This window comes from Rhinichthys klamathensis, unplaced genomic scaffold (assembly GCF_029890125.1).
Source record: "Rhinichthys klamathensis goyatoka isolate OS25496 unplaced genomic scaffold, OSU_Roscu_1.1 h1tg000127l_1, whole genome shotgun sequence".
NCBI classification, from domain to species: Eukaryota; Metazoa; Chordata; class Actinopteri; order Cypriniformes; family Leuciscidae; genus Rhinichthys; species Rhinichthys klamathensis.
The window spans coordinates 2,751,329-2,779,168 of NW_026606664.1; the positions used below are offsets into that span (position 1 = coordinate 2,751,329).

Here is a 27,840-nt window from a genome sequence, read left to right on the forward strand (position 1 = left end):
GGCGGAACCACGTTTAAAATATGCACAAAATATATTAGTTCCTACCCTAGATTATTTTATGTCTCCTAACGCAAAACATATTATTATTATAGTTATAACCATATAATACATATTATTAATAGTTATTATATATTATTTATCAAAATCAAAGTAATAATCCAAGGCACTCGAGTTGTGTATACAAAAAAGTAAAAAGCCTTTATTAAATCATGGCTTCTATCATTAAAATTGGTGACAGATACACCTACGCGTTGCGGCTATCGCCTTCGTCAGGGTGTGTGTCACACACCCTGACGAAGGCGATAGCCGCAACGCGTAGGTGTATCTGTCACCAATTTTAATGATAGAAGCCATGATTTAATAAAGGCTTTTTACTTTTTTGTATACACAACTCGAGTGCCTTGGATTATTACTTTGATTTTGAGCATTACTATCCCAAGCAACCAAAGAGCACCGATATTTTACACCCTGTGCAGCACTTCAAATGCATCTTTATGCTGTGATATATATTATTTATGTTTAATTATATTATATAAAAAAACAAGAACCAAGAAATATAAATGTGAATAAAATATGTTCCTAATCATTTTAATGTACCATGTCCCTGTTTAATGTTGAAACCAAAATATGAGACTCAGGAATATATTATAAAAAAAAAAACAATAAAAATGTAATTAAATAATAAATGAATAAAATATATTGGTTTCTACCTTAAGGAATGGATTTTTTGATGTCTCTCAATAATACAATTATAAATATATCATAACATCATAATTAATATATTTAGCTCTCCTTAACAGTTTTATTATTGTAACAATTAATTCACCAGTTAAATTATAAAACAGTCCACAAATAAATAACTCCATAAAAGGTCCTCTTTTTATCAAATTTATTTGATAACAATCATATTTATTTTAATAACACATTAAGCATGTCATTGGGAGCTGAAATATAATTATTCAGTGCTATGACTGCTACAATGTATTTTAAATCATTAATAAAAACCATTATAAAATAAATATGTGTTTTAACTGATTTCTGCAGGTGCTGAACAAACGTATCTGTGTTCGGATCCATCAGTGCAACTTTTAGGAATCCATATCTTCTGGTTCTCAGCTAAAACACAGGCAGAGCTCGTGTGGATCTCATGATCCTTCTTGATTTTGGAGAATTTCAGTGGTTTTCCATCCGTCCAGGACCACTGCTTTGGACCCCCCATGAGCCCTGCACAATTAAAGGGGAAAGTTTACATTCAGTCCTTACAAAAAAGTACCGCACAGAATATACGTCTCTCGCTTGCTTACCGATCCAGAACGATTGCCTTCCAGCAAACTTCCATATCCACTTCATATCAGTCTTTGAGTGGATACTTGACAATTGACTTTCAAACCTAAATGTTGGAGTCATAACATTAATATTTAGTAGTGGAAAAGGCAAATGCGTATGTAGTATGAATGCATGCATATATAGAGGTATAACATACAGCATGCAAACATGTTGTGCGCTGCTCCAGCTAGCAATACCAGGCCCCAAAATATAACAGTTCCTCCTGTAGTGAGTCCAGCCTTTAGGACAACCTATACTAACAGGCTTTTGAGACTTTAAAAAGAGAGGAAAGAATTATGTAATGAAAGCTCATAACATTTGAGAAAGTATGAAGGAAAATCTATATTGATAGATGAAACATACAGTAGGACACAAAGTCAAAACAATACATACTATACATTGCCATGTGATGTTCTCTTTTTGATCTAAAAATACACGACAGCTGATTCCCAGTGTAGGGATAAGCTATAATACCTTGTGTTGTCGCACTCCTGAATCAATGACCAAAGAGGCTGAGTCCCGCTGGGGAGTTTCTACTGATTCAGCGTCAGCGGCATATCCCGGCCAGGTCCAGATGGGAGTGATCTCCAGGTCAGAGTGGACACGAGGAGCTGCCGCCTTTTCCTCTATTCTCACTGGGATCAGTCCATGGAACTAATGGAGGACCGAATTATCACACATTTTGAGTCCTGCACATGGCACATTATGATGTATGCACGCATATGTAAATAAATAAAAGGTTAAATTATATTAAACTATGAAATGTTATAGACAATACTCTAAATATTGAAACCAATAGATAAAATAGTATTAATAAATAAATAATACCAATAATCAAATACATAAAACTAAGACAAAATTAAATTATATTAAAAAAATATATTAAATAGTATTAATAATGTTCTCAATACTGAAACCAATAAGTATAACAATAAATATTAACAAATAAATAAAACTAACACTAAATGCATAATACTACTAATACTACTAATGCATAAATAATACGACAAACAAATAAATAAATAAATAGTACTAATAAATAAATAAACAAACACACACATATAATAAAAAATAGTAAATAATACTAAATAAATAACACTACCAAATAAATAAATAAATACTACTAATAGCAATATATAAATATTACTAAGAAATAAAAAAAAACAATTAAAAAAAACAATTAAATATTTTTTTTAAATAAAAACAAAAACAATACCACTACTATAATTAAATAATATTACAACCAATCAACCAAAATAAATAAATGAATAAATACTACAACTACAAATAAATAAGACAAAAAAATAAATAAATACTAATAATTAAATAAACTAAGAAATAAAAACAATATTAAATATTTAAAACTAATAAATAAATACTACTGCTTATTCTAAAAAATAAGACAACCAAACATCCCCCCAAAAAATCTAATACTAAACAAACAACACAACTAAATGATTAGCTACTTTCTAAACACATAAGTACAACTAATTAATAAACTCTGAAGTTTAGTAAAGAACAAAATTGAAGGCAGAACCAAAATATATAAAACTTACTCTCCAAACCCTTTCTTGATTTCTGTTGTCCACCTCTGACAGATGTGCCTAAAACCACACTCAGATGTTAGTATGAACTAATAATAGTAATATCATTATTTAAATACCACACTAGATATTAGATGAAGTAAATGTTGTAGCTGAGGTGACCTGGCTCACTCTGTGTCTGCTTCTACCCAGGATTCTCAGCTGTCTTTGGCCTTGACTGTGAAAGTGGTCCTGAGGTTCTCCCACGCTGAAATGGCTGAAGTGAGTGCGATCTGGGACGTCCCCTCTTGGCGGATAGTTCCCCCAAAAGATTCCGCTCCTTGGGTCTGGAGTGTATTCCTCCAGTAGGGGTGGTTCAGGCTCTGGGACGTAGGGTGGGCTTTGGAAAGGATGTTGCTTCTCATCTTCTTCAACAACAAGGTCATCTGGATTACACTTGCCTGGAAGATGGAAATATTCTCTGGCTATATATATATATATAAAACAGCAGAACGTGGGCATGTAGAACTACAAGATTGTAGAAGAAGACTTCTTTCTACCATTTCTAGTATCCACAATCTCAACTGTGGCCTTGTTCCTCTGTCCCAAAACAGCATTTTTTGGAGTCTTCAGAACCACATCAAATTTCTCATGGTTCTCTTCTAGTCCATCATCTTTGAGGTAAATGTTCCACATTTTGACATGTACACCTAAACACAAACATAAAGCACAGGTTCAGCATATTCAACGCATTCTCATCCCAAGGCGTCATATACTGACGCTTTTGCCAAAGCGTCTACATCCGACGCACATGGCACCCTTTAGCGTCAATATAACACGCTTAGGTTATGGCTAGGTTTTGGTCTGGGGTAGTGTTAGGGTTAGACCACTAGGAGGCGCCATATATCTACGTCTCATATTGACGCTAAAGGGTGCCATCATGTGCGTTGGATATAGACGCGCGTCAGTATATGACGCCTTGGGATGAGAACGGGCTGGCATATTCTAAAGATAAAAAAAAAAAATCAAACAGTAAACGTAAACAGCTGAAGTTTGACGCGATAACCACCTGGATCAAACTGTACGAGACTGGCAGAACTGTGAGTGAAGTCTTTCCCGACTTTAGCTGTTCCCTCTTCCACCTGTAAGATAACAGTATTCAATCAAACTCCATCTATGTAGGATAGTAAGTCTGGACAAGCTAGTTTAGCGCACCTGTATAGCGATGTACGCCGGATCTCTGCTGTTCCCACTGCGCACCACCTGCACAGCTAGAGTTCCTGCATTCTCACAAACACGATAACAGGAAGCAGACAGCTCCACACGAGACCACCTCAATTCCATCCTGTGTTGGCCGACGAAAAGTACATTGGGACTGAAATTATTTTGTCTAGAATTCAGATAAATTCCTGATCAGTTTTGTCAACTGTCCTAATCTATATTTTTTATAAAACCCTAAATTATTTTTACCAAATGACCCACTGAATCATTTAATAGAAAAACAATAGAACATATATTGTTTAACATTATTAATAATGATGTTTATTTTTCTATAAATTAATGTTAATATTTTATTATACATTTTTTACATAATTTGATATATTTATATTGTATAAAATGCTGATAATTTTACTAAATTAATCACTGAATTCCTAATTTGACATAAATAATATAATATCAAATAGAATAGAATATCATATACATAAATATATTTTATATTGCACACGCGCGCACGCACACACACACACACACACACACACACATATATATATTTATATAGTGTAAATAAATATTATTTATTTATTATAAAATCACATTAAGAATTCAGTGAGTCATTTGGTAAAATTATTATCTTTTGTAAAGGTGCACATGTGTAATTTTGTGTCTGTTTCAAGTCTTGGACCTGCCCAATGTAAATATATAAATATTCTAATTTAGGGGGGGGGGAAAAAGAATTATTCATCTCTCTCTCTCTCTTTTTTTTACATTGGAAGTGTACTTATGTACCTTTAACATTCAGTAACTGCACTGTGCACATGTTAGTGAAAGTTTTGCAAGATATCTAAACAAATGATCCACAAGAGAGGATATATGTACACTTCAGGAAGCATGGAGTTTCCTGCAGGGTCTGTGACTTGGAACTCAAAGCTGTCTGCGGTCACTTCCATATCTGCAGGAATGACATAGCGCACTGCTTTCTGGTCCAGATCCTTCTGGGTAAAGCGTCCTTTGATATAGGCACCTATATCAGGAAGAAAATTCATTATAATCTGGACACAATCTGTGAATATTATCAAGTGACCCGTGCACCTGCCTGTGAGGGCATTTTCAAGGTAACCGAAGTGTGGAGGCCTTGTGATTGTGAACTCGAGTGTGTCGTCGGGACTGTCTGGATCTGAGGCTTTTAGCTCTTTGAAGGTGATGTAGATGCCCTGTTTGCCATCTGGAAGATTCTCCACAGTACTTGGAATCCCTTTGTTTACAATACTGGGTGGTGTCTTGTCCAATATATCTATCTGTGAAGATATAATAGTTCAGTACAATCTACAGAGAGCGGCCATTTAAACTGCATTCATGCTGCACTACCACTAGAGGGAAGCATTAGAGAAAGCAAGCAATCATTTCACAGCCATTGCTCACTTTAGTTGTTTAAATACTGTAAAATGTTGCCAAGAGCATTTGTCTTTTCCTTATTTATTGATTTTTTTTTAAACACATAGGTTATTTGAATATTTATTTCATCATTATTTATTATTCATTTTGTTTATTTTATTAATTATTACGAAAATTCTAAATGATAAACAATCTACTTTTATAAATAAGATTAGTAAAAAACAAAGGTTATTATAAATAAAATATAATTCATATATTATTTAGGGGAGACTAGTCACTTTTTACCAGAATAAATATTTCTCAGGTAGGCCTACATTTTTTAAGTCAAATCACTTGTTTAAATCTTGTAATGTTCTCATGTGTATCTGCTTTGTCCTAGCCATACTGATTTTTTAAATGTAAATACACACCTTATTTAAATATTTTTATTTTTATTTTACATTTATTTATTTGTTTTATTTTATTAACATTAATACAAAATATCACGAAGAAAAATATCTCTGTTTAAGTGAGAATTGTATAAAAAAAACTAACAAAGCGCATGCATAGACTTAGTTTTAAAAGAAATGTTGTGACATGTATGTATATATATATATATATATATATATATATATATATATATATATGTGTGTGTGTGTGTGTGAGAGAATGTATGTATGCATGTCCACAAATACTGAGCAGTAAACTGCATATGTCTAACATCAAAACATAACCTATGTGACAACGTGACAACAAATAAAAATGAGTTTTGACATAAAAAAACTTGTTTTGAGAACACAATTAAAACATTAATTTAAAATTCAAGAAATGACATTCAATTACAACATTCCTTCACTTGTTTACCAAAAAAGCTAAATATGATGACAGTTTGGAGTAAAGAATTCACAGAAAATATTCTTAAGATGGTTTAAAACCACTGCCATCAAAACCACATTTGTATAATTGACTCACAACCCTTTCCTCTTGTGACAACTCTCACTATCTCCTTCTATATTACTTCTATTATTTTAAAATAGTTAAAAAATATGAATGTTTAAAAAATGTCTCAATACTTTATTTAGCCTATTGTTTACCAGAAAAATCGTAACTCAACTTAAGGCACCTTAAAACACAATGTGTGCTATTGTTGTGTGGTATACCGTATTATCACATGTAAATTCAAGTGAGGGGAGGAATGGGCATTTATATTATTTATGACCATCCCGGTCTCAGGGGTCGTGCGGGTAGACAAGCACGCGCTGCATTTAAGCAATGCGCGGAAGCGACTTCAGCCAAGTGACGGTGTGCGCGCTCCCGCGGGGCGCGAACAAAGTTTTGGGCTGCTTCACCTGTACAGTTGGGAGTTTTTCTCTCGGTAGCACAGAGCTGGATGTGCTGGCCAGCGCGTTTGTCGCCTCGCTGAACGCTTCAACGGAATATTAAATTGTGGCGCGGGCCTCGAGAGAGCGACGCTGTGACACAGTGAATGGCACCGGACCTGCACGAGCACCTGGCCAGCAAATCCTCTCCGTTTAACATGCAATACAACAGGGAACGCATTGTTAACCCGTTGCTCTCTTGCTGGGCTCAGTGGTAGTGATGTGTCGTTCATGAACGATTCGTTCATTTTGAACGAATCTTTAATATGACTCGGGACTACCGAGTTGTCTCAGAGAGTGATTCGTTCATTTTGTGTTGATCGCGCATGCGCATTGCGCAACATATGGTTTCTGAATCTGTACTGGAAATGATTAGTTCATCTCTCTCGAGTTCGGGTTCGGGACGGGTCCGAGTCTTTCGTTCTTCCTGTCAGTCCCATAGAGGCTATGCTGTCAGTACCGGAAAGAGTAATGATTAGTTCATCTTTCGAGTCTCGAGTTCGGGTTCGGCCGGGTCCGAGTCTTTCGTTCTTCCTGTCAGTCCCATAGAGGCTATGCTGTCAGTACCGGAAAGAGTAATGATTAGTTCATCTTCTGAGTCTTCGGGTTTGAGTCCTTCGTTCTTTTGTAACGTGACTTGTAACCGTTAGCCTACTAATTCACAACCTTTTTACAAACAAGCACGTAGTTAATGTATAATATAATAGTAGTTAATTAATGTATAATATATAATAAAACACACCACAGATGCACAAGAAACATTTAGAAAAGAAACGGACTGGGACAATAATAAGATTTTATTTTTATTTTTCAGTTAATGAAATAAGAATATATTTTTATTTTTCAGATAATGTTTATTTCACATATTTTGTATTTTAATTCCTAAATATAAAACAATATACACTCAGACGCAATCAATAATACGAATCTAATATTGTATTTGATGCGAGATAGCGGTCTCGTGACAAAAGAACGAAGGACTCAAACCCGAAGACTCAGAAGATGAACTAATCATTACTCTTTCCGGTACTGACAGCATAGCCTCTATGGGACTGACAGGAAGAACGAAAGACTCGGACCCGGCCGAACCCGAACTCGAGACTCAGAAGATGAACTAATCATTACTCTTTCCGTTACTGACAGCATAGCCTCTATGGGACTGACAGGAAGAACGAAAGACTCGGACCCGGCCGTACCCGAACTCGAGACTCGAAAGATGAACTAATCATTACTCTTTCCGGCCCTGCTGTATCAAACACGGTACGGCCCAGCAGACAGCACAGATCAGAGTCAGACACTGACGAGTCGACAACCAACGTCTCGAGACACGAGAGGAGGAGAACAAACCTGATAAATATGAAGTTGCAAAGGAAAGAACGTCTCGGATCAGGAGGTGAGGTGAACTAACAGAATCAGACTGCAATAGCTTGAACTTAAAACCCAACAACTAATCAATTCATAAAAATTTCGGTTTCTTATAATTTGGCTTTGGCTGCATTACCCTATAATTTATTTTTATTCTTTTTACAAATGTAATCAACATCTTCGTAAGTACTAGATGTGTTGGGATATTTAACATGCCATTTTAATTATATTATGCTGAAATGAACGAAATGAACGAAATGACTCGAAAAAAGATTCGTTCATTTTGCTGAACGAGACTCAAAGATCCGAGTCAGTAAAATGATCCGAACTTCCCACTACTACTCAGTGGTTTGTGTGCAAGCCGTTTATTTGACAGCTATGTTAACTCTTTCCCCGCCAGCGTTTTTTTTTTTTTTTTTTTTTTTTTTAAGTTGCCAGTCACCGCCAGCATTTTTGATAGTTTTCGCAAAATTTTCATGGCCCCCGGAATGTTGCTGTATGAATATTATCTAAACATGCAATATATCAAAAGTAAGAACAGACCTGTTTTATTCTAGCTTAATGCATTCTTTTTTTTTTTTAAATCAAAATGCTTTATAAAAGAAGTACAAATTTGAGCAAAAAGCTGAGAAAATCGCATTTTTGTCAAATACTTTGTCCAGATCGTATTCAGAACGATGATCAAAACATAGATGGAGTAGATCGAGTTCATCAACACCCCCAAAGCTTCACAGTCCCTCGTCCTGTGTCGACATTTCATTCAGTAACATTAGGCAGTTTTGGTTTATATGCGGTTTAATGTTGATGATCGCATTATTTTACATATGCATATGCTTATAGTTTGTTTCTGCTTATTTTTCAGCTGTTTTCATCAGAAGATTCAGTACCCTCTTTCAGAATAGCGCCCCCTACTACCTTATAACAGTGAAAACACAGAAAGCCGGAGTTCTGAAAGAGTTAATTAGGTTGCACGAAAGAAATCGTTTTCCTGACAGAAACTGTAAGGTAAACTATGGTATGACGTGGTACAAGCCTCATAATTCATTTGTTTATTATGATTTTAAAGACTTGTATAATAATGAATTATAACATTTTGTGCCTTTTAGTGTCTATTTATGAGTCTATTAATATGCTAATAAACCCATAAAAGCTGACACCTTCACCTTTATGAGTTACATATATACATTTAAAATTAGGGTTTTCCTCATCAAAGAAAACAGAATCAAAATATGAATTTTATTATCCTGCACTACACAGATTTTTTGTCTAATCAGATGATCCCTAGAAAGAGAACGCTCCTCTCCTTAATGCCACCTGCAATCACTATGGTATTTTAAAGTGTGTTTTTTTTGTATGCATGCATGTCATTTTTGTAAGAGGTTGCAGTAAACATCTGTATTATATAAAGTAGGGCTGTCAAATGATTAATCGTGATTAATCACATCCAAAATAAAAGTTTTTTTTACATAATATATGTGGGTGCACTGTGTATAATTATTTTATATATACAAATACACACACATGCTTGTATATATTTAAGAAATATTTTCATGTATATACTGTATATAGATTTATATATAATTTATATTATATATAAATATAAATATTTTATATATAAATAATATTTTTTTCTTAAATATACATGCATGTGTGTGTATTTATATATATACAAAATAATTATACACAGTGCACCCACATATATTATGTAAAAAAAACTTTTATTTTGGATGTGATTAATCGTGATTAATCATTTGACAGCCCTAATATAAAGTTGTTGTAGGTCTACCTATTTACAGTATTTAAGAGTATTTCCCAGTTTTTATTGGTTTTGGGTGAATTTCCCCAAATAATAAACAGCCTACCTGTATGTTAAAGACAGCAGGTTCACTCTTTAGCCGTCCATACTCCAAATAACCTGCATTAGTTCCATCAGTAGGCTGAAAGGTGAACCTGTCGATCTTGGCTCGTCCATTTAGATGATGGTAAGCTAGATCCATGTTGTTGATGTCCAGTTGCGTGAAATGAGGCTTAGAGAGGGGCAAACCTTTCAAGAGCAACTTGCCATATTTTGGGCTTTGAATAACGATGTAGGTGAGATTCCCTAGAGCTGTGTCTGGATCAGTCAGTTTCAGGTCATTAGTGGAAATGGTCTTCATAGAGTTCTCTGTGAGTTCAAGGCCTTTGTTGATACTCAGGGTTGGTGGGATACGGTCACGGTGTTCCACAGTGAAAAGAATAGTACCGCTTCTGGACGTCACACTGTTGGTAACTACAAAGCTGCATGAGAGAACATATTTTGCGTCATAAAAGCGGTAGAAAAAATTCTGATATATGCACAGTTCATTGAGGGTAAAATCCTTTGGTCACATTGCTTATAGTGCAGTTTTATTAAACCATTATAAGCCACTCGGATCTAACCATAACCTTTAACCATAGTAAAAATCACTGAAACACATGGCCTCATGCCTTATCGCTTTATTCTAAGGTCTTGTCAGTGTTACAGCATGTTCTGAGCTGCTATCCTCACCCAACATGGTTGATGTGTTGGAGCAGAAAGACAGGACAGGGAGGGGTGCGAGCCGAGTCCCCATTCCACCCTCTGCCAAGCCAATCTGCCTCCCAACACATATTGCCCTGAAGCTGATAATTGCCAGCCATGGTAAACAACACGACTGCCACCTCGCAGTAGACTCGTAAAGAACACGCAGGTCCACTCTCACAGCCAAACTGGTGCAACATCTGGCATTGCCATTGTCCCATATTTGCTCGGTAATTGTGCCCAGGGATCCCTGTCTCTGACTACACCTCTTAGAGCCGTATAACCAATTCCAGGCTGAGTTATTACTCTCTTAATAATGGCCATTTATCATCAGCTGTCACGGAAGAGCAGAGGGAGACACAAGGCTCCCAGAAAAAAACAGTCTCCCCGTCTCTTTTGGCCCCTGCTGTCGGCCTAGAGTTTGACACACAGGTGTTTGCTCAGGTGTCTCTCCCGATCAAGGAGACCGGCTGTCGCATGCTGCATCTTTTGCCTCGGATTAACACAAATACAAGCTGTGAAGACCCAAAAAACGTTTCAAACAATAAGTCTGTAGATATTATGACCAAGTTTTTCCCTAGTCTCTTGTGATTGTGTCGGAATTGCTAATTGAAAGTACTCAGGGCCCACATGACTAACGCTGTAGTGTCCATGTGCTGTGTTTGGACCCCATACCACCCCATGCTGTGCTGACTGAACACATTGGCACAGAGTGCTCCGTACCCTCTCCGAAGGGCCACTCGCCCCTCGTCAGGCTTGGCTCAGGAAGGTTTGTTTGCTCCCAGATGACCCAATGATGAAACCAAGCCAGAGTTTTGGGTGTCAAAGATTCACACGAGAAAGGCAGCACAGGTCAACAGTACGCTCTGACTGAAGTCAGCTTTCTGCCAAATTGGCTGGAAACCCATGCAAACGAAGCAAAAATTATTCTTTTTGTTTTTTTCAGTCTCTTGCTTTTACATCATTTCTAATTTCGTATTGAGGTTTTGCCGTCTATGGGCTAGACCAGATTGCACAATAGACAGACAGACACAGATAGATAGACAAATTTAAAAAGAACAATGAAAACCACTGACCTGAAAGAATCACGGTCAGCAAAACGGCTGTTGTCATGAGTGTAGCATACCCGGTTGGCAGCCACATCCATCTGGGAGAAGGAGAACACTGGAACCCCTGGACTTTGGACCATGTGCAGGTGACCGTGTTCAGGTGGAACTGAAACAGTGTACATGAGCTCATCTGGCTTGCTTCCACTGTCTGTGGCCATCAGAATGTCAGTGGTCAGAATGACTCTCTCTCCCTCCATCAAGGTCACAGGTTTAGTGATTAGAGCAATGTCACCTGTATGTGCCAAGTAGGTCAATGGTGTTAAAGAGGCATATACTGTAGATAAATATACATTTACATATATGTAAAGCTTTGAAAAATGTAAGCGTGTTAAGTCTAAAGGAAGTTGTGTGCAAGTAAGCTTATTGATGTTGTGTAAGATTTGTGTAAGCAGGGACAGTACTGGGAACTAGGGCCTGGACTACAGATGTTTGGCCCCAGCTCTGTTAATTATTCATGCTGGGCGTTTAAAGGTGGCTCATCCTTTGCGGCAGAACATTCTCACCTCTGTTCCTCCAGGATAAGCCAGAACGGAGCCAAGAGGACAATGGCTGCCATGCTTCCATGTTCACCCAACTGGCAAAGTCATTTTGGCCATAGGGAAAGCCAATGTTTTTAATTATACATGCACAGATTTAATCTGTCAACAAAGTTGTTTTTCTTGGACTTTGATTGAGGGAAAAACAAAAGCAGCTATCACGGAGTCACAAAATGTAAATCGGTCTGTCACTATGCCAATGCTATAATGTCACAGGATTTGGACAGTCATAATATGCCACTGCAGTCTGCCGAACTTCATAACCCTGGAGCTTCAAGACTGAAAAAAAATGTAAGGTGTGAGCCTATGTTAAAGTGTTGGTTTTGAGCCACGCTGAGTTCCTACTAGGTGTATAGTTCTTTTATTTTGTTCACAATAAAACTTACCCTTTTGAACAGTGCGGACAGAGATGAAGAAACTCTGTGGAGGTGTTCCGTTTTCCCCATCACTGAGAACAAAGTGAAACCTGTCATGGCCTTTGAAACCGTTAACTGTAGTGTGAGTGTACCATAAGCGATTCATCTCCACATCCTCCTGGGTGAAATTCTGACCTGGACTCAGATCAATCCATCCAGCTTCTGTCTGCAGAAAATCACATTATTTCATACAATCTTAAAGTATAGAGTATGTCACACTAAAGGCTGGGAATGGAATACACTACATGACTTTTGCCCGGGTTTTTGAACTGATTTGAATCCTGGAGGGGTCGGCACTAGTTGCAAAATGTCAGAGACAGTCTTCATATTTTTGGCAGTAGCAAGGTTTTGTAGTGTATGATAGGCACAGACTCCAGTTTTTTTTTAGCTTCAGACAATGATTCCATCCAGTCAAAGGATATCAAACATGTTTTATATTTGAGCTGATTTTAGAACATAAATTGTTTTCACTTGACCTAGCAATGAGGTGCATGATTCTGTGAGTTTGTTGTGTTTGGAGCGAACTAAAAAGGTGTGTATGATGCCCTCTGTAAACATTTACTAAATGGGCAAGTACGTGATGCCTAGTGTTTTAATCTGTTCAGATTCAGAAGTTCTATTCAGAAGTCATGTAGTGTATTCCAGGCTTAAGGAATAATGTAATGGACTATATTTTCCTTGCTAACCCTGAGTTGAAGGATGCCAAATCTGGGACCTGCATTGAGGATGTAGAGAATATGATTGTTGAGAGTGTCTTGATCCTCTGCCTCCAGCACTACACTGGAGATGACTCTCTTCTCCAGGGCCTCAACCTCAACACCTGCATTTCTGAGAACAAAGATCGAGACGCTTTGGACACTAAAGGTACTGGTGCAAAGCCTGCATGCTAAAATCCGGAATCCTAAATAAATAAATAACTAAATACACAAACAGCTGCTTCTAAAAGGAAGGAACACAGGCAGAACCGGCCTGTTATCCTAATCCATGAGGACTTTCAAACAAGGATGAAGGCATCTGCCAAAAAGACACATTACTTCTGCTGTTGTGGAGTTTACATGCACACCCTCAGATCTTGCTGATCTTAGAGGAAGAAGATGGAATAAAAATTAGCAATTTACTCAAGGATGTTAAGTTAATTCCTAGTTACTCAGTCAGGGAGACAGATTCCCCAGCCACATGTGCAGTACAGGTTGTGTTTGACCCCCCTTCCATAAACTCCATCCAGGATTGGCCTCCCCCTTCTGTTCCTGTCCAGTCTCCACCACTAAAATCCCTCCCCCGTTCCCGCTTTCATCCGCCTTTTTGGCTCTGAATTTATCCCAGGGCGTCCTTACTTTAGTAGCCATGGCTTTTCATCATTGACTGGTATGATGCGGACACACGCAGTCCCCTGGACTGTGTGCCCACCATCTGTCAACTGTATGGTGAAAGCGTCCTTGAGGGTTTCTGTGTCGTCATGCATATACATGATCTTCATTCCTATGGATCAGCACAAGAGAGAAAAATGATATTTTAGTAGATTAAGTGTTTAGTGACATTTAGGATATAACAGTCATTAGGCATTTGCTTCCTGGTTGCTTCCTTTGACTGATACAGCTAGTTCTACCACTACTACCAAGAAGGACACCAGTTTAAACGTCCCATTTTGTCAATGACCTGCTCACCTTCGTTTCAATGGCTCTTTATCACTCGCTAACAAGCAAAGCTGTGCAGTCACCAAGTACCTCATGCACGGTGACATAATTGTGCAGAGAGCAGTTGGAAAGACTTTGCAGATGAAGCAGAAGCACCACAGGCACACATTGACCTTTGTCTGCTGCAACATCTGTTCTGCAAGCCTGGATACCCACAGTGAAGGCACCGAGGGGTGGCTGGACCAGGGAAGTGACACTGTCCTTACAACCTTCCTCAAGAAGCATATAGTGGTAGCCCGGAAGTTAGGGGAGGAAAAGTTTGTGGTACTACAGATCACATGGATTCCAGAACTGACCTTGTTGTAGTTCCTGTAAGGTGAAAGACTGGATTGCTAAGGTTTGTTGGAGGACCTCTGGGTTCATGTTTTTGTAACGATTCATCTCAACACCATATATGCCATTGAGCAGTGTGCCATGGGCTGGGGGAACCAGGATGGACATAGTAAGAGTTTCTGCTGGAATATCAATGTCCACTGCATTTAGAATATCAGGACTGAGGTCTTTCATCCCTCCCTCCATGACCTATCGAGAGGTGAGGAGCAAGACAATTGTTAGCAGACAGCTTGATTATCAGATAATTTTGTCCCTAAAAAAGATATCTTACTGTGAAGTTGCTAAGTAGCAGTGATGGGGTCTCATCATTGGTAGGGTTGATGATGACGTAGAAGGGCAATGGTGCAGATCTCTGAATCCCATCACTGACACTGATGGTAAAGAAGTCTGCTGTAGGCTCCACACCCTGGTGCACTGACTGGACATAGTTGATGAAACCCAAACTGAGGTGGAGCTGGCTGAAAGAAACTTTATTTATACAATATGACTTAGTGGTCTGAAAGATAAGGTCTTATACCATTTAAAAAGGACACAACAAAATATAAATTATGATTTTAGGACATGTTCCTGGATTATAGGAATAGAGTTAGGGATAGTGGCTCAGGGCTGATGAAATGCCATTTCAACAGTTTCAAAACAATATTGGACCCCAATGACTTTCATTGTATAGAATATATTTTTTTGTGTTTTACAGAAAAAAGAAAGCCAAATGGGCTTGAAACGAGTGAGAACAGGGATAGTCAGGGATAGAGGACAATGTTTGTTTCACAGGAATGTTGTTCCATGACCAACAAAAGATGTTAATCCATAAACATGTCTTACTTGGCATAAGTCACAGTCATTGGGTATGTTAACAGAGCCTCAGGAATACTACTGACCCACTTGGAGTCCAGCGTTGCTTTTCTCAAATCCAGGGGATGGAAGGGTGTTCTCCAGGAACCCATATTGTGGAGGGGTCACCAAGTGAAACATGAGCTGGTTTGGATGACTATCAGGATCAGTGGCCTCCAACACCCCCCCACACAGACATGCACTGGCACCCTCATCTACCACAAACATGTTACCTGACGGAACAATATACATCATGAAGTAAGTAGTAATATTAGCAGTAATCATCGAGATCTCATTTTAGTGAGCTGAAAGTGCCTTCATTGAAGCATGCTTATATTTTTCTTCTCAAGAGCGTGTCCCAATATTTTTCTTCTTCTTCTTCCTCTAATTTACAGGCAGCTCCCCTCGCTCCCACTTCCCTCACGCCGACAATGCCACCTCACTAACGCTCCCTCTCTTCCCCTGCATTCTCGCTCGGCTCTCGGCCAGCCCGCTGCCACCTGGGTGTTGATAAAGCCATCATGCCAATGCTTACTGGCATCTGCTTCCATTTACTGCACTGATAAATAATGAATGGAGAATGGGCACTGATGAGGTTGTGCTTGGATAGAGCTCGGAAACAAGGGGAGGAATTAATGACCGCCAGTCTGGAGTAAAAGTGATAAAACTCGGCCCATAGCAAGGCAAGAGCTGGATTTTCCTTGCGTTCCTTTGCTTAAAGCTCTTATGCCAACCCAGTCTTTATTCAATGCAAATTAATTAAATGACTACTTTTTCCTCACAAACCAGTCTATATCCACTACACGGAGGCAAGATTGAAAAATCCTTCTTTTTTCTGATGGGGATTAACCGAATTAGGAGATTATAATTGTGATTGAATGAGAAAAGGGATAGAAGACACAATGGACGTGTCGTTTTTTCCAAATGAGGGACTGTCCATTGTCTTTTCCTTATTGTCCAATTATTCTCACAGGAACATGTATCTCTTTCTACTGTGCTTTTTCACCACACATGCTCTGCTTTCTCTCTATAATCCCAACCAGCTGTGTGTACGTCTGCCGCCCCACATGCACTGACGACAAGCATGCAAGGATTTCCTGTCAACGTCCCACCGGACCTAGCTACCGTCTTCTGCTCATTGTCTTGCTCTGGTCACTGTTCTCCATTGATAACTGCAAAGTTTCTGGCATTAAGAGTGAAATCCCCATCTTGGCGAGACGTCTCCAGCACCCTGCCTCGAAAATTATGTACAGGGGAATAAAACGCTTGCATTAGTGACAATCCCTGAGCTGGGTGTGTGAGACCGCGATTAAGTGATTCATTTACCAATCTGCGGTCCATCACCTGCCTCGAAAATTCTTGGTTGCTTGATTTAAGCGGATTGTCATTACAGTGAATTAATTACACCTTAGCCAAATGCTCTGGCGATTAAATCTAGATTAGAGAGCATCTTGTTTTAATCCATTCGGTCCCTCAACACAAAGCAGCGCCAGTGTACGAAACGTCTTTTGTCCAGTAAGAGATTTACTACAGGCCCTGTGGTAGATGTTTACCCAGCGTTATGGTTGGGACCTGGTTGTTGACAGGCATCACAGTGATGTTGAGGTCATAGACCGGAAGAGTGCCATGCAGGGGGACAGGCGGGGGGACAGCATCCTCCTGGCAGCAGCCATCCATTGTTCCAGCCTCTCCATCTGACACAATGAGAGTGACAGTGTCCGAGACAGGATCAGGTCCAATCTCACCCCCTAGTGAATGAGGAAGTGTATATATATATACACATTTAATGAATAAAAATGCCATTACAATCATTCATTTATAGATATCTGCACTTACAATTGTCTCTTAATTGTTTAATTTTACATTGCACATATTTAGATTTATACTGTTTCTCTTTTACTTATCTTTTGTTTTTATTCGGAGCCTTGCAACGAAATCTCGCTCAACTGTATATTGTAAATGTACTGTTGAATGACAATAAAGTCTGTCTGTCTATCTATCTATCTATCTAGACATTCACTATAAGCCCTTTTCAAACATCCTGCATCACCAAAAAACTTTAGGGATACATGCATGTGTGTGTATTTATACAAAATAATTATACACATTACACACACATATATTATGTAAAGACAAACTTTTATTTTGGATGCGATTAATCACGATTAATCGTTACCCAGCACTAATATATATATATATGTATACCACATTTATATCCACATATAGATTACCTTTGCCATCATCTAACCCTCACTTAGAGCTAATTTAATAACGCTGTTAAATGCTTTAATCTTTAGCATGTCTCAAAATGAATATCCATTTTTCAAACTGTACATTATAATGTTTTGATGCCTAAATTTACTTGTAGCATTTTAAACTATTTATTTTGTGGTTTATTTTTTATTTGTTTAGACAATATAATATAGATTTATTATATCTGACATTTATTGTTATTGACCATATTAAATCATTTAATATTCAAATATATTTATATTTTATTTTAAAATTGTGGCAAGCAGGACGAGGTCGAGGGCCGTGAGAGAGCGGCGCGAGGCCTGTGGCGTGATTACTGATGAGCAACACCTGTGCGACGCACCGGTCTCGTATCTCTCACGGAGGAGCGGAAGCATAAAAGGAGGAGCGACGACAGTGAAGGACGAGAGAGGCCAGGCCTGGACTATTTTATCGACCGTGAGGGGCTGCTGTCTTTACTTTCGTTTTTGTATTTGTTTATTTATTTTAGTCTGTGAACATTCGCCGGTTCCCGCCTCCTTCTTCCCATAACAACGAACTTTGCTTTTATATGAATAAATATTAAAATAATTGGGGTTATCAGCACTTATCACACTTTTTTTTTTTCGAACAATGGGTGAATATTTCGCTACATTATTTAATATTATGACATAAAAGTCTTTATCACAAAAGACCATCTTCATAAACTAATTTATTTTGCATTTTCATTATATTTTTATTTATAAGACTATGTGCAGCACACCTGCATGATGTGTGAAACAGGCCTACAGTAGGTGACACCTGATTTTCACTAAGTATCACTAACTAACTCCTGTCTTGGTTATAACCTGTGTGCAGGTAGAAGATGAGCCCATTGAGCACATCCAGCTGGGAGAACTTGTCCACGGTGACCCCATTTCGCTGTAGCGCCCCAAGTGTAGGTGTTCTGGCAAGCATGTATGTTAGCCGAGTGTCCTCGCTGTCAACATCTGTAGCAGAGAGGTACTCAACCGTAATTTGGACCTGACCCCCCTCTTTGCAGGACAGTTCAGCCCTCAAGTTGGAGTCTAACTGTGGGGGCTCGTCGTTCACGGGCATGATCTAATAAAACATGCAAATAAGGAAATATGCATTTTAATAAGGGAATGCTGCATGGAAACACAAAGCAAGTACAATAAAATGTGTCAAACATCAAGAAAATTACCTGAACTAAAAGCTTTCCATGTGCAGAGTTGATTCCATCTGTGATAGTAAGACCAATGCTATCCTGCAGGGTCTCAGAGTCATCATGAATGTATCTATCGCCATAGAGAGAGTATTGTGGTATTCAACAGATCATAAAATCATCCCCATCAATTCTTCTTAGGACATGACTTTTTAACCTTACAAATTTAATTTCTAGTTAGATTTTTTCAACTCATACCTGACCCTCAATGCTTTGAGGTCCTGCAGTCGGAAGCTGTCTCCTTCTAGCAGTGCCGTGCCCTGGAGCTCCAGTCTCCCATGTTGAGGTTGAGTCTTCACATGTACCCTGAGCTGATCTTCTGAACTGTCCACGTCCTGCACCAACAGGTGCTCCTCCATCAAGAAACTACCGCCACCTTCCTCAACCCTCAGCAAGTTAGTGAACATCTATGAATTAAGGTTTGGGAAATGTATACAATTATTTAGATTTAGGTTTGAAAAACTGATTACATCAAACTTGTTGTGGAATAAATACTGACTTTTAGACTTGGATTGTAGATATACTGTACCCTTCAATGAAGTGTGAAATATTAAATCTATATCTACTACAAATATACTCACAGAGATTTAACATTATACTCTTAATACAGTGGTTCTCAACGGTTTGGTTTCCCAACCGCTTCCCTTAATAAAATGAGGAGAAAGCAACTCACTTCTGGGGCCTGGTTGTCAACAGGTGTGACTGTGATATTGAAGATGAGTCCTGTGAGAGCGCCGCCCTGCTGGTCACTCACAGAAAACACAAACTGCACGAAAAGAGGCTCAGGGCCAATATCCTCTATTGGTGGCATGTAAGCCACTTTATGGTGGTTCACTGCATGCTGCAGAAGACAACAATGATAACATCTTTCTGAACACGTATATTACAATAGCAAGGAACATTTAGGGAACTAATTTGTGTGCATGTTTCAGACCTGTGTAAAGGACTTAAGCACTGGAACCATTGCATCTTTTTTCATGGAGTTTGTGGTGTCAGTATAAAACAGCCTGCCTGCATCTGATAACCTGCAAGAATTAGAGAAGTAAAATGAACAAGAAAGGACCCATATAATATATAATAGATATATAAACATCATTGTTACTGTAATAGGAAATGCATAAGCATACCTGGTGTTTTCCAGTCTAAAGCAGGGATGAGTGATAACATACATAAGGTCAGTATCCGAATGCTCTGTATCTCTGAAGTGCAGATGGCTCTGAGTAATGTAAACTACTTCAGTTTCCTTCACCGTGATGGAGCGAACCGTTCCGGAAACTTCCTCAGGCAACTGGTCCTTCACTGGAAACACGTGGATCACCACAGTCTAATTTGAAGACGTACAAAGAAAACATTCCTGTTATAAATATTCACACTGAAATGGAATTTAATAAGAAAACAGATACCAAGTTACATGTCTGTCCGATAGATTCGGAGGCTGATGGACATCTGACAGGATGAAATCAAACGAATCCTCAAACACTTCCTCCCCTGAGTGCTTGTAGTAGATTAGACCTTGAAAAAGGTCCCTCTGCAGGAAGCTCTTCACTGGGACACCTGGTTAATGTGACACCAGATAAGTTGAAACTTACTGAAATATAACCCATTAAACCCATTGCATTAAATCCAACTGACCTGGTTCACGTGGAGAAGACTTCTTTACCAGCTGTCCCGCTCTGGGAAAAGTAATCACCTGATACTGAATGTAGTCGTCGCTGGAGTCCAAGTCTGAGGCCATCAGCATGTACTCCTCCACCCTAACCGTGCCGCCTTCTTGGACCTCAAAGGCCACATTGTTGATTAAAAAAGGAGGGGTGTCGTCTTTTGGAAGAACATAGATGGGGAATTTGTGTCTGATGCTGTGGCGGCCATCTGTGATTCGGAAGACGACGTAATCCCTTGTGGTGTCGCTGTCCGAATGATGATAGACCACAACGCCTTCTATGAGATCCTTGACCTTAAACATGAAGCCTTTTCCACCTTTGGATGAATAAGAAAGGATTGGTTACGAAATATGGTTTGGGCCTGTTTGATAAATTAAATTCCAGGTCAAGTTAAATGGATAGTTCACCCAAAAAATTAAACTCAGCATAATTTACTCATGTCGTTCCAAACCTGTATGACATTCTTTCTTCTGTAAAACACAAAGGATGTTTCGAAAGACATTTTGTTTTTTGTTTGTTTGTTTTTGTCCATAAAATGAAAGTAAATGTTTTTGTTTCATTTTATGGAATAATGACCCAACACCTATGAATAATGTTGACAAGTAGTCAATACAATCTAAAATTATTTTGAAACCCATACTATCATTTGCAATTTCATTCATTTGGCTCGATGCAATTGTGAAAGTTTTGTTTTTCGCCTGAAGGCACAAGTGTTGGCTCTGGCTTCTCCCAATTGCGAAAAAATAAAAAGAAAGATGGCGTCCTTCCCAGGCAATGGCTGCTGCCCACCGTGAAGCTGAGTTTCTCTTGCTTGCCAGGGAGACAGAAGGGCAAGGTCACCAGACAGATTGAATGATGACTGGTTGCACAGCAAACCTAATTAGCAACTTTATCAGGGGGAAACGGCCACAAGTCCAATGGAGAAACAAGTAAGTAATTGGGCCCAAAGGTGGCTGTGGGCATCAGGCCCAAAAAAACAGTCTCCATATAGATATCTGACGCAAGAGGACATTGGGCGGCAGCTTTCCATTTGGCCGAAGGCTGACTGAGGACTTTCCCAAGGGTCGGAGTCCCTGAGTTCGAGGTCTACGTGAGCAATTCCCAATCCGCATTTAGGTTCTCAAGAGAGACCGGTCCATTCTGGACCAGAACTTGCTGTTCAGCTCAATCTTCGTGTAGTAAAATGAGGTGCTTTTGGAGTGGATTTGAAGCCAAAGTTATGGGACGCTTCTATTCTCAGCCAGAGGGATCACAAAGCGACACATCAACCCTAAAAACGTAAACACCAATTAAATGAAGGGTTTGGCTTAAAGCGGGAGCTGTTGTTTAAGTAGGCTGGAGGCTTCTGCTGATCAGGTGGTCTTCTGTCAGGGAATGACACAAGGAACGGGGACATGGGCCTGGAAATCCTCCAAACCAGGAAACACAAAAACAATCTACCGCAGCTTTCATGGGAGAACGCATGCAGCAAAACATCCCATTCAAAACCTGGAATCGCAATTTGGGCATGTTCTTTCTAACATACCAAAGATTTAGAGGAATAGTTCACCCAAAAATCAATTACTCACGTCATGTCATTCCAAACCTGAATGCCTCTCTTTTTTCTTATATGGAACACAAAAGAAGAGGTTTATGAAAAATGTCTCTTTTTTTGTCCATATAATCTAAATATTTATACCCCATTGACTTTCATTGTATGAAAAAATAGATTTCAAAATACCTTTTTGGGTGAAGTATCCCTTCTTTCAGTGCTTTTGAAACTCTAGAACATTCCCATGAATAAAGCTTTTCAGATAGACACATGATTGTCACCAGTTCTCAAAGCTTGCTAAGATAATGGTCTGATGGAAGAGAAATGACCTTGTGTTGGACATCTGGCATGAAATGCCATAAGTCTTTACAATCTGCTTCGTTCAGGGTCTGTACAAACAAAAGTCTGCTGGAGCGGAAGGACAGCCTCTACGGCTCTAAAGACATCTTTGGTCTGCGGCCCCTGGCAAAGTGTCGCCAAAACATTTTACACCTGATTAGCAAACCCGTGCAGGCCACCCGGACATATGTTTCTTGAATGATGCCCACATGATGAATGGTTACCACATGGATGGAGAAGGAATAAAAGAGTGGGTATACACCTACTATAACAAATCAGTGAGACAATGGTCTTGGGAATTGCATTTGGATTTGCTTATACTTTCAGAGAGGTGACAGATTCCTTTACCTCTAACACTTAAGTGTCCATTAAGAGGGCCATCCATAGCTATCAGGGTGACGGCATCTATGTTGTCGTTATCAACAACCTGTAGGTGCTCCCATGTGATTGGTCTGGATTGGCCTTCCAACAAATCCAAGCCTGTAAGGATAAAGATCTTTAGCCTCATTTTCTCATTTAGAAGATGATTTATTTTAGCTCACGTGCTAGAGTACCCATATTCCACGAGACTCGAGGGGAGTTGGTCTCTGCAGTGCGGATAGAGATGTGCATCAGGATAGGAAGACTCGGCACAAATGAGCCATCGATGGCCTGAAACTCAACCTAGACAACAAATTAAGTAAAAAGCAAAAAATAATTTAATAAATAAAATATAAAAGTTACATTTCATTTTTCTGCAGTGGTTAGAAGTAATATTAAATATGAATTATTTAATTATTTTGACAGATAAGATGCAAACTAACACAACAACAAAATACATTGTCAACAAGACATTGTAAATTTAATATTTTCCAGACATTCTAAACATTTTATAATACTTCTACATATTTATATATTATGAATATGTTTTTTGATTATATTATTCTAAATATTTTAAATATCTTAAGGTTTATAATAATGTTTATGCACTGATCTATATAGATCAGTGTGTTTATGATACTTTCCTCACAGCATAAAGCAGTGTTATTTTTGTATTATTTATTTACTATTACAGTATTCATTCATATTTTGATTTAGTCTTAAGTTTAGTGTAAGTTTTAGTATGTGCTTTTGCTATTTTTTTTATTTAATTTTGGTACTTCAACTTTATTTTAGTTAGCTGCCATGGCAACATTTCAAGTTTTTCCTCTAATATTTATATTTTATATTTTTATATTTTTATATTTATAATTTCAATGAACAACATTTTTTTTTGATAGTTTTAGTTTACAATAACAACACTGATATAGAGGGGTCTTTATAGAAATAATGTATTTGTAATAAAAAAAAAAATTATAGCTGCCTTTAAATTTTAGGATTGAAGTCCCTCGCAAAAAGGTCATCCTATTCGAGAGCCTGTGGCATTAAAAAGCTTAAAACCCCCTCAGCTAGACTATTAGTAAAAAAAAAATCTCTCATGATTTGACAGGGAAATTTTTTTTAAATTTGCCTTTCAAACTTTCCTGTACATCAATTAATTGATCAGCTCTTACTGACCTCATAGTTCCTCCTGGCTGCGTGACTGCTGTTTGGGGGCTGATAAGCGATTTTCATCTCATTCAGGTCTTGCCACGAAAAGGAGGATGCAGTTTTAGTGTGATCGTCCAAATGAGTTATATACCCCTCTGCTGGAGGTTTGGTCACGTTGAAGATGAGCTGGGCCTGAGAGGTCTCGTCATCTTTGGCATCCAGGGCAGCAGTGGTCATGGGGGTGAGGATGAACTGATCCACCTCCAGGATGAACGTAGACATGAAGGCAGCATGGGGGGGTTGGTTCTCCATGGCCCCCTGGATCAATACCGGTATCCAGATACTCTCGGTCTAAGAGAGATAAGAAGGGAAGGAGAAGATCCAGAGGCCTGTGTTGTGTTTTAATACAAACCTGCTTCTGATGTCATTCTACCTCCAACACGGCTCGGGATGTCTGGTCCCTAAACTCCACCCTGACTGGGATGTAATCAATCTCAGGTGATGGAGGACTGTGGTGCTGGTACTTCAGACCTGAAGTGAGGAACTCGGTGCAGTCCGTCTTCAAGAACTCAACTTCCCTTGTGTTGTGGTCACAGGCTTTATTTCCAGGGCACGCAATTCCAGTGTGACGTCCTGGAAAAGTTTGAATAGAGATGAGAAGTTCTTAGAAATGTACTCTTTGTATTCATTTTGGCTTTATGTGGTTTAAAAAAAAACAAAAAAACTTTTAATCCACTTTTAAGAATTTTTGTGGAATGTGGTATAACCATTATGTAAATATAAAAGAAATACTCCAAATTTTCACATTAACATTTTAATAATTAGTTTAAAAAAAGTTTTTAAATGTATTTTTCAAGATAAAAAGTTATTCTTTACAAATATAATGAATTATTAATTCATCAAAATTACGTTTTAGGGTGTCGCGCCACATAACATTTTCGTAAACATTTTAGTCATTATTAAAAAAATTTTTTTTATTTTGAATGGTAAAAGGTATTTTTTTTAAATTGATTTATTAAATGATAAACAGTTTTAATAATTTTCAGTTTTTGGGGAGTCACAACATTTCTGTATACATTTTTACAAAAATGTTTAAAATATATTTTTCTAAATATTTAAAATATTTTCTTTTAAGAAAAATATTATGAATTATTCATTCATAAACATTTTTTGTTTTTGTTTTTAGGGTGTCAAACCACATGACATTATTTATATAATATTAATCATTAAAACAAGTTTTTTAAAATGTTATTTTAAGGTAAAAAGTACTTTTCATAAATTGCATTAATTTTTAATTCATAAAAAGTATGTAATACCTTTTCTTGGTCCAGCCTCAGTGGCTATCATTGTTTCAGGATCCTCAACGACCAGTTGACCAAGCACTGGGACGTTGATCTCAGAGCTGAGAAGACGTACTGTGCAGATCACATCAGGCTGGGTTTTAAAGGTAAGGACACTGCTATTGATGGCATTGGAAAGGCCGTAGAACTCAGGAACCACCAAAGGAACATTTCCAAGCTCTGTGAGGCTCCTCTGAGGTTCCAGCACATGTATCTGTAGTAGCACAGTCTCAACAAAAGTCTGGGTTTCTGTAAACCTGAACACAGGCATAGAAAAAAGCATTTAGGTATGGAAATTACATTAGGCCTTGGAAATATTGTTTTTTGCAGCTCTCAAAAGCCCTTATTGAAGTAACAGCCGTAACATGTTGATGTTGGACGAGGATAATGACCACACAATGTTTCACCTGTAGACTCTCAGCATGACGGTGTCCTCCTCAAGAAGAGGACTGCCATTGTGAACATACTTCACCTCGTCAGGTAAGAACTGGCAGTCAAAAACCTGGAAAACAATACAATTATTTTCCTGTTTTATATTTAATAGCTCAATGTGCTGAATCTGGATTTGTTTTGTTACCCGAGGAGTCAGCTTCCCCACTCTTTGCGTCACAGGCTCGGTAAGCACCACTTCTACCTTACAGGCTTCAGATATCCCATTTGTGTGGAACTGAAGTTCACCAGCCGTGACAAACACTGACTGGCCTCTGGCTACCCGAAGACCTGCGTTTAAGCGAACCAGACTCGACGCTTGGACATGTGACCACAGATGACTCAAGGTGAGCAATGTCAAAGCAAGAATGAACACCCCCATTTTTTTTGGTCAGTTGCTTGATATCCAAGATTATCTTCTTCAGATCAGCCGTCTTGCTCTCATTTCCACAGTATGCTGCATGAAAATAAAGACTGAGGAAAATAAACCAACAAATAAGTATTAAATAGAACAATTAATACATTCATTAATATTTCAGAACAATGATAGACTACAAAGTGGACTACTTATTACACTGTTGTTTAAGAAAAGCCTGACATAGGGAGAGGGACATTTTCATTCTATAAAGCATTTGATTGGACAAAAATGTGGACACACCCACAAGTACAAGATGAGTCATCAGTATTTCTAGTCTTAGAAGAGAAAAACTGTGCACATATTTGTTGCTAATACACTACAAAAAATGACTTAAAAAATAAAAATGAAAAACTCAAAATCATTAATAAGTTGAAAAATATTTCAACAGGTATTTAAGATATATATAAAACATAAAATAAATAAAATACTCATTAACAATAGGAATTTAGCAGTGTAGGAGTACACTAGCATTAGGTAGCTTAAAGCAGCTGTTATTGTTAACTAAAACTTAACTAACTACAGTTAACTAGAGCTCAAATTTAACTATAAAAGTATTAGATGTAAAACGTAAACTTGAAACTAACTGAAATAAAAAAAAGCTTAAGTTTTAAACTACTGAACTTAATGAAGCTAAATGGAAAGAGATATTAAAGATTTAAATAAAAAACTAATAAAAATGACAAAAGAACAGTCAAATTACCAAAACTAAAATTAAAAAGAAAAGCAAATTCAAAATATGAATGAACACTAAAGTAAAATAACACTGCCTCTCAAATCTAACATACATCTAAAAGCCTCAAAATTTAAAAGTTTTAGACTACAAAACTAAAACTACGTGGCAACAAAAGGGTTAATCAGTCTCATGCTGCCTCAGTGCTGGAATCAAGCATCAAAGAAGCATCTGAACTACAATAATGTTGTTGTTTTCTATGCAGGCAGACATCACAGGTGCCATCAGACAAAGGTTTGACACAAGCTCAAAGTGTTAGCCACATCGAACATTTCATTGCTCAATAAAAACTTAAATGGGCTAAAGAACAAAACTTATCACCATGTGTTGTTAACAATCTTACCTCATGGTGAAAACATGCTCTCTCAAAATGGTTTGTAAATGTTTTGACTTCGCTTCAAGCATCAATAATTCGTCTAGATGTGTTAAATCTGCTTGTTTAAACATGACTCATGCACACAGATGCTAACGTGTTCAGACAAATAATCAACAGCCTGAACCTCTTTCTGAGAAGACAATAAAAGGCTTTAAGAGAAAGTTGGTAACTCATAAAAAGCAATTGTTTGTGTTAAGAAACCAATAAACCTGCGAGAAAAAGGATACTGAGATTTGAATTTGAATTTAGCCCTATGTTTTAACTGTCTAAAACACAGAACCGAAGATGGAGAGAGACAATACAGAAGCATTCTTAACATACCTACAGCTGAATCCACAGTTGGCCTGCAGTTCCTTCAATGTGTGTAGACTAACAGAACAGCTCAGCCCTCCTCAAACAGCAGAGGT

At 38.0% G+C, this 27,840-nt stretch overlaps 1 protein-coding gene across 1 annotated transcript; it reads right to left on the minus strand.

The window, feature by feature from the left end:
• Nucleotides 1–874: 874 nt before the first annotated feature.
• Nucleotides 875–27,840, minus strand: frem1b (Fras1 related extracellular matrix 1b). The gene is made up of 36 exons (XM_056256527.1): nt 27,755–27,840; nt 26,058–26,366; nt 25,888–25,982; nt 25,457–25,737; nt 24,574–24,773; nt 24,168–24,491; nt 23,186–23,294; nt 22,980–23,111; nt 20,733–21,077; nt 20,512–20,654; nt 20,228–20,424; nt 20,035–20,125; nt 19,774–19,941; nt 19,299–19,507; nt 19,080–19,173; nt 18,724–18,976; nt 17,197–17,391; nt 15,691–15,876; nt 15,084–15,280; nt 14,776–15,001; nt 14,120–14,264; nt 13,472–13,613; nt 12,756–12,951; nt 11,801–12,065; nt 10,048–10,462; nt 5,164–5,365; nt 4,947–5,091; nt 4,065–4,194; nt 3,919–3,991; nt 3,410–3,559; nt 3,033–3,310; nt 2,883–2,930; nt 1,801–1,980; nt 1,484–1,599; nt 1,305–1,390; nt 875–1,224 (listed from the first exon to the last, which is right to left on the minus strand). The coding sequence occupies exons 2-36, from the start codon at nt 26,289–26,291 to the stop codon at nt 1,028–1,030; spliced, it is 6,447 nt and encodes a 2,148-aa protein (XP_056112502.1). The 5' UTR covers nt 26,292–26,366; nt 27,755–27,840; the 3' UTR covers nt 875–1,027.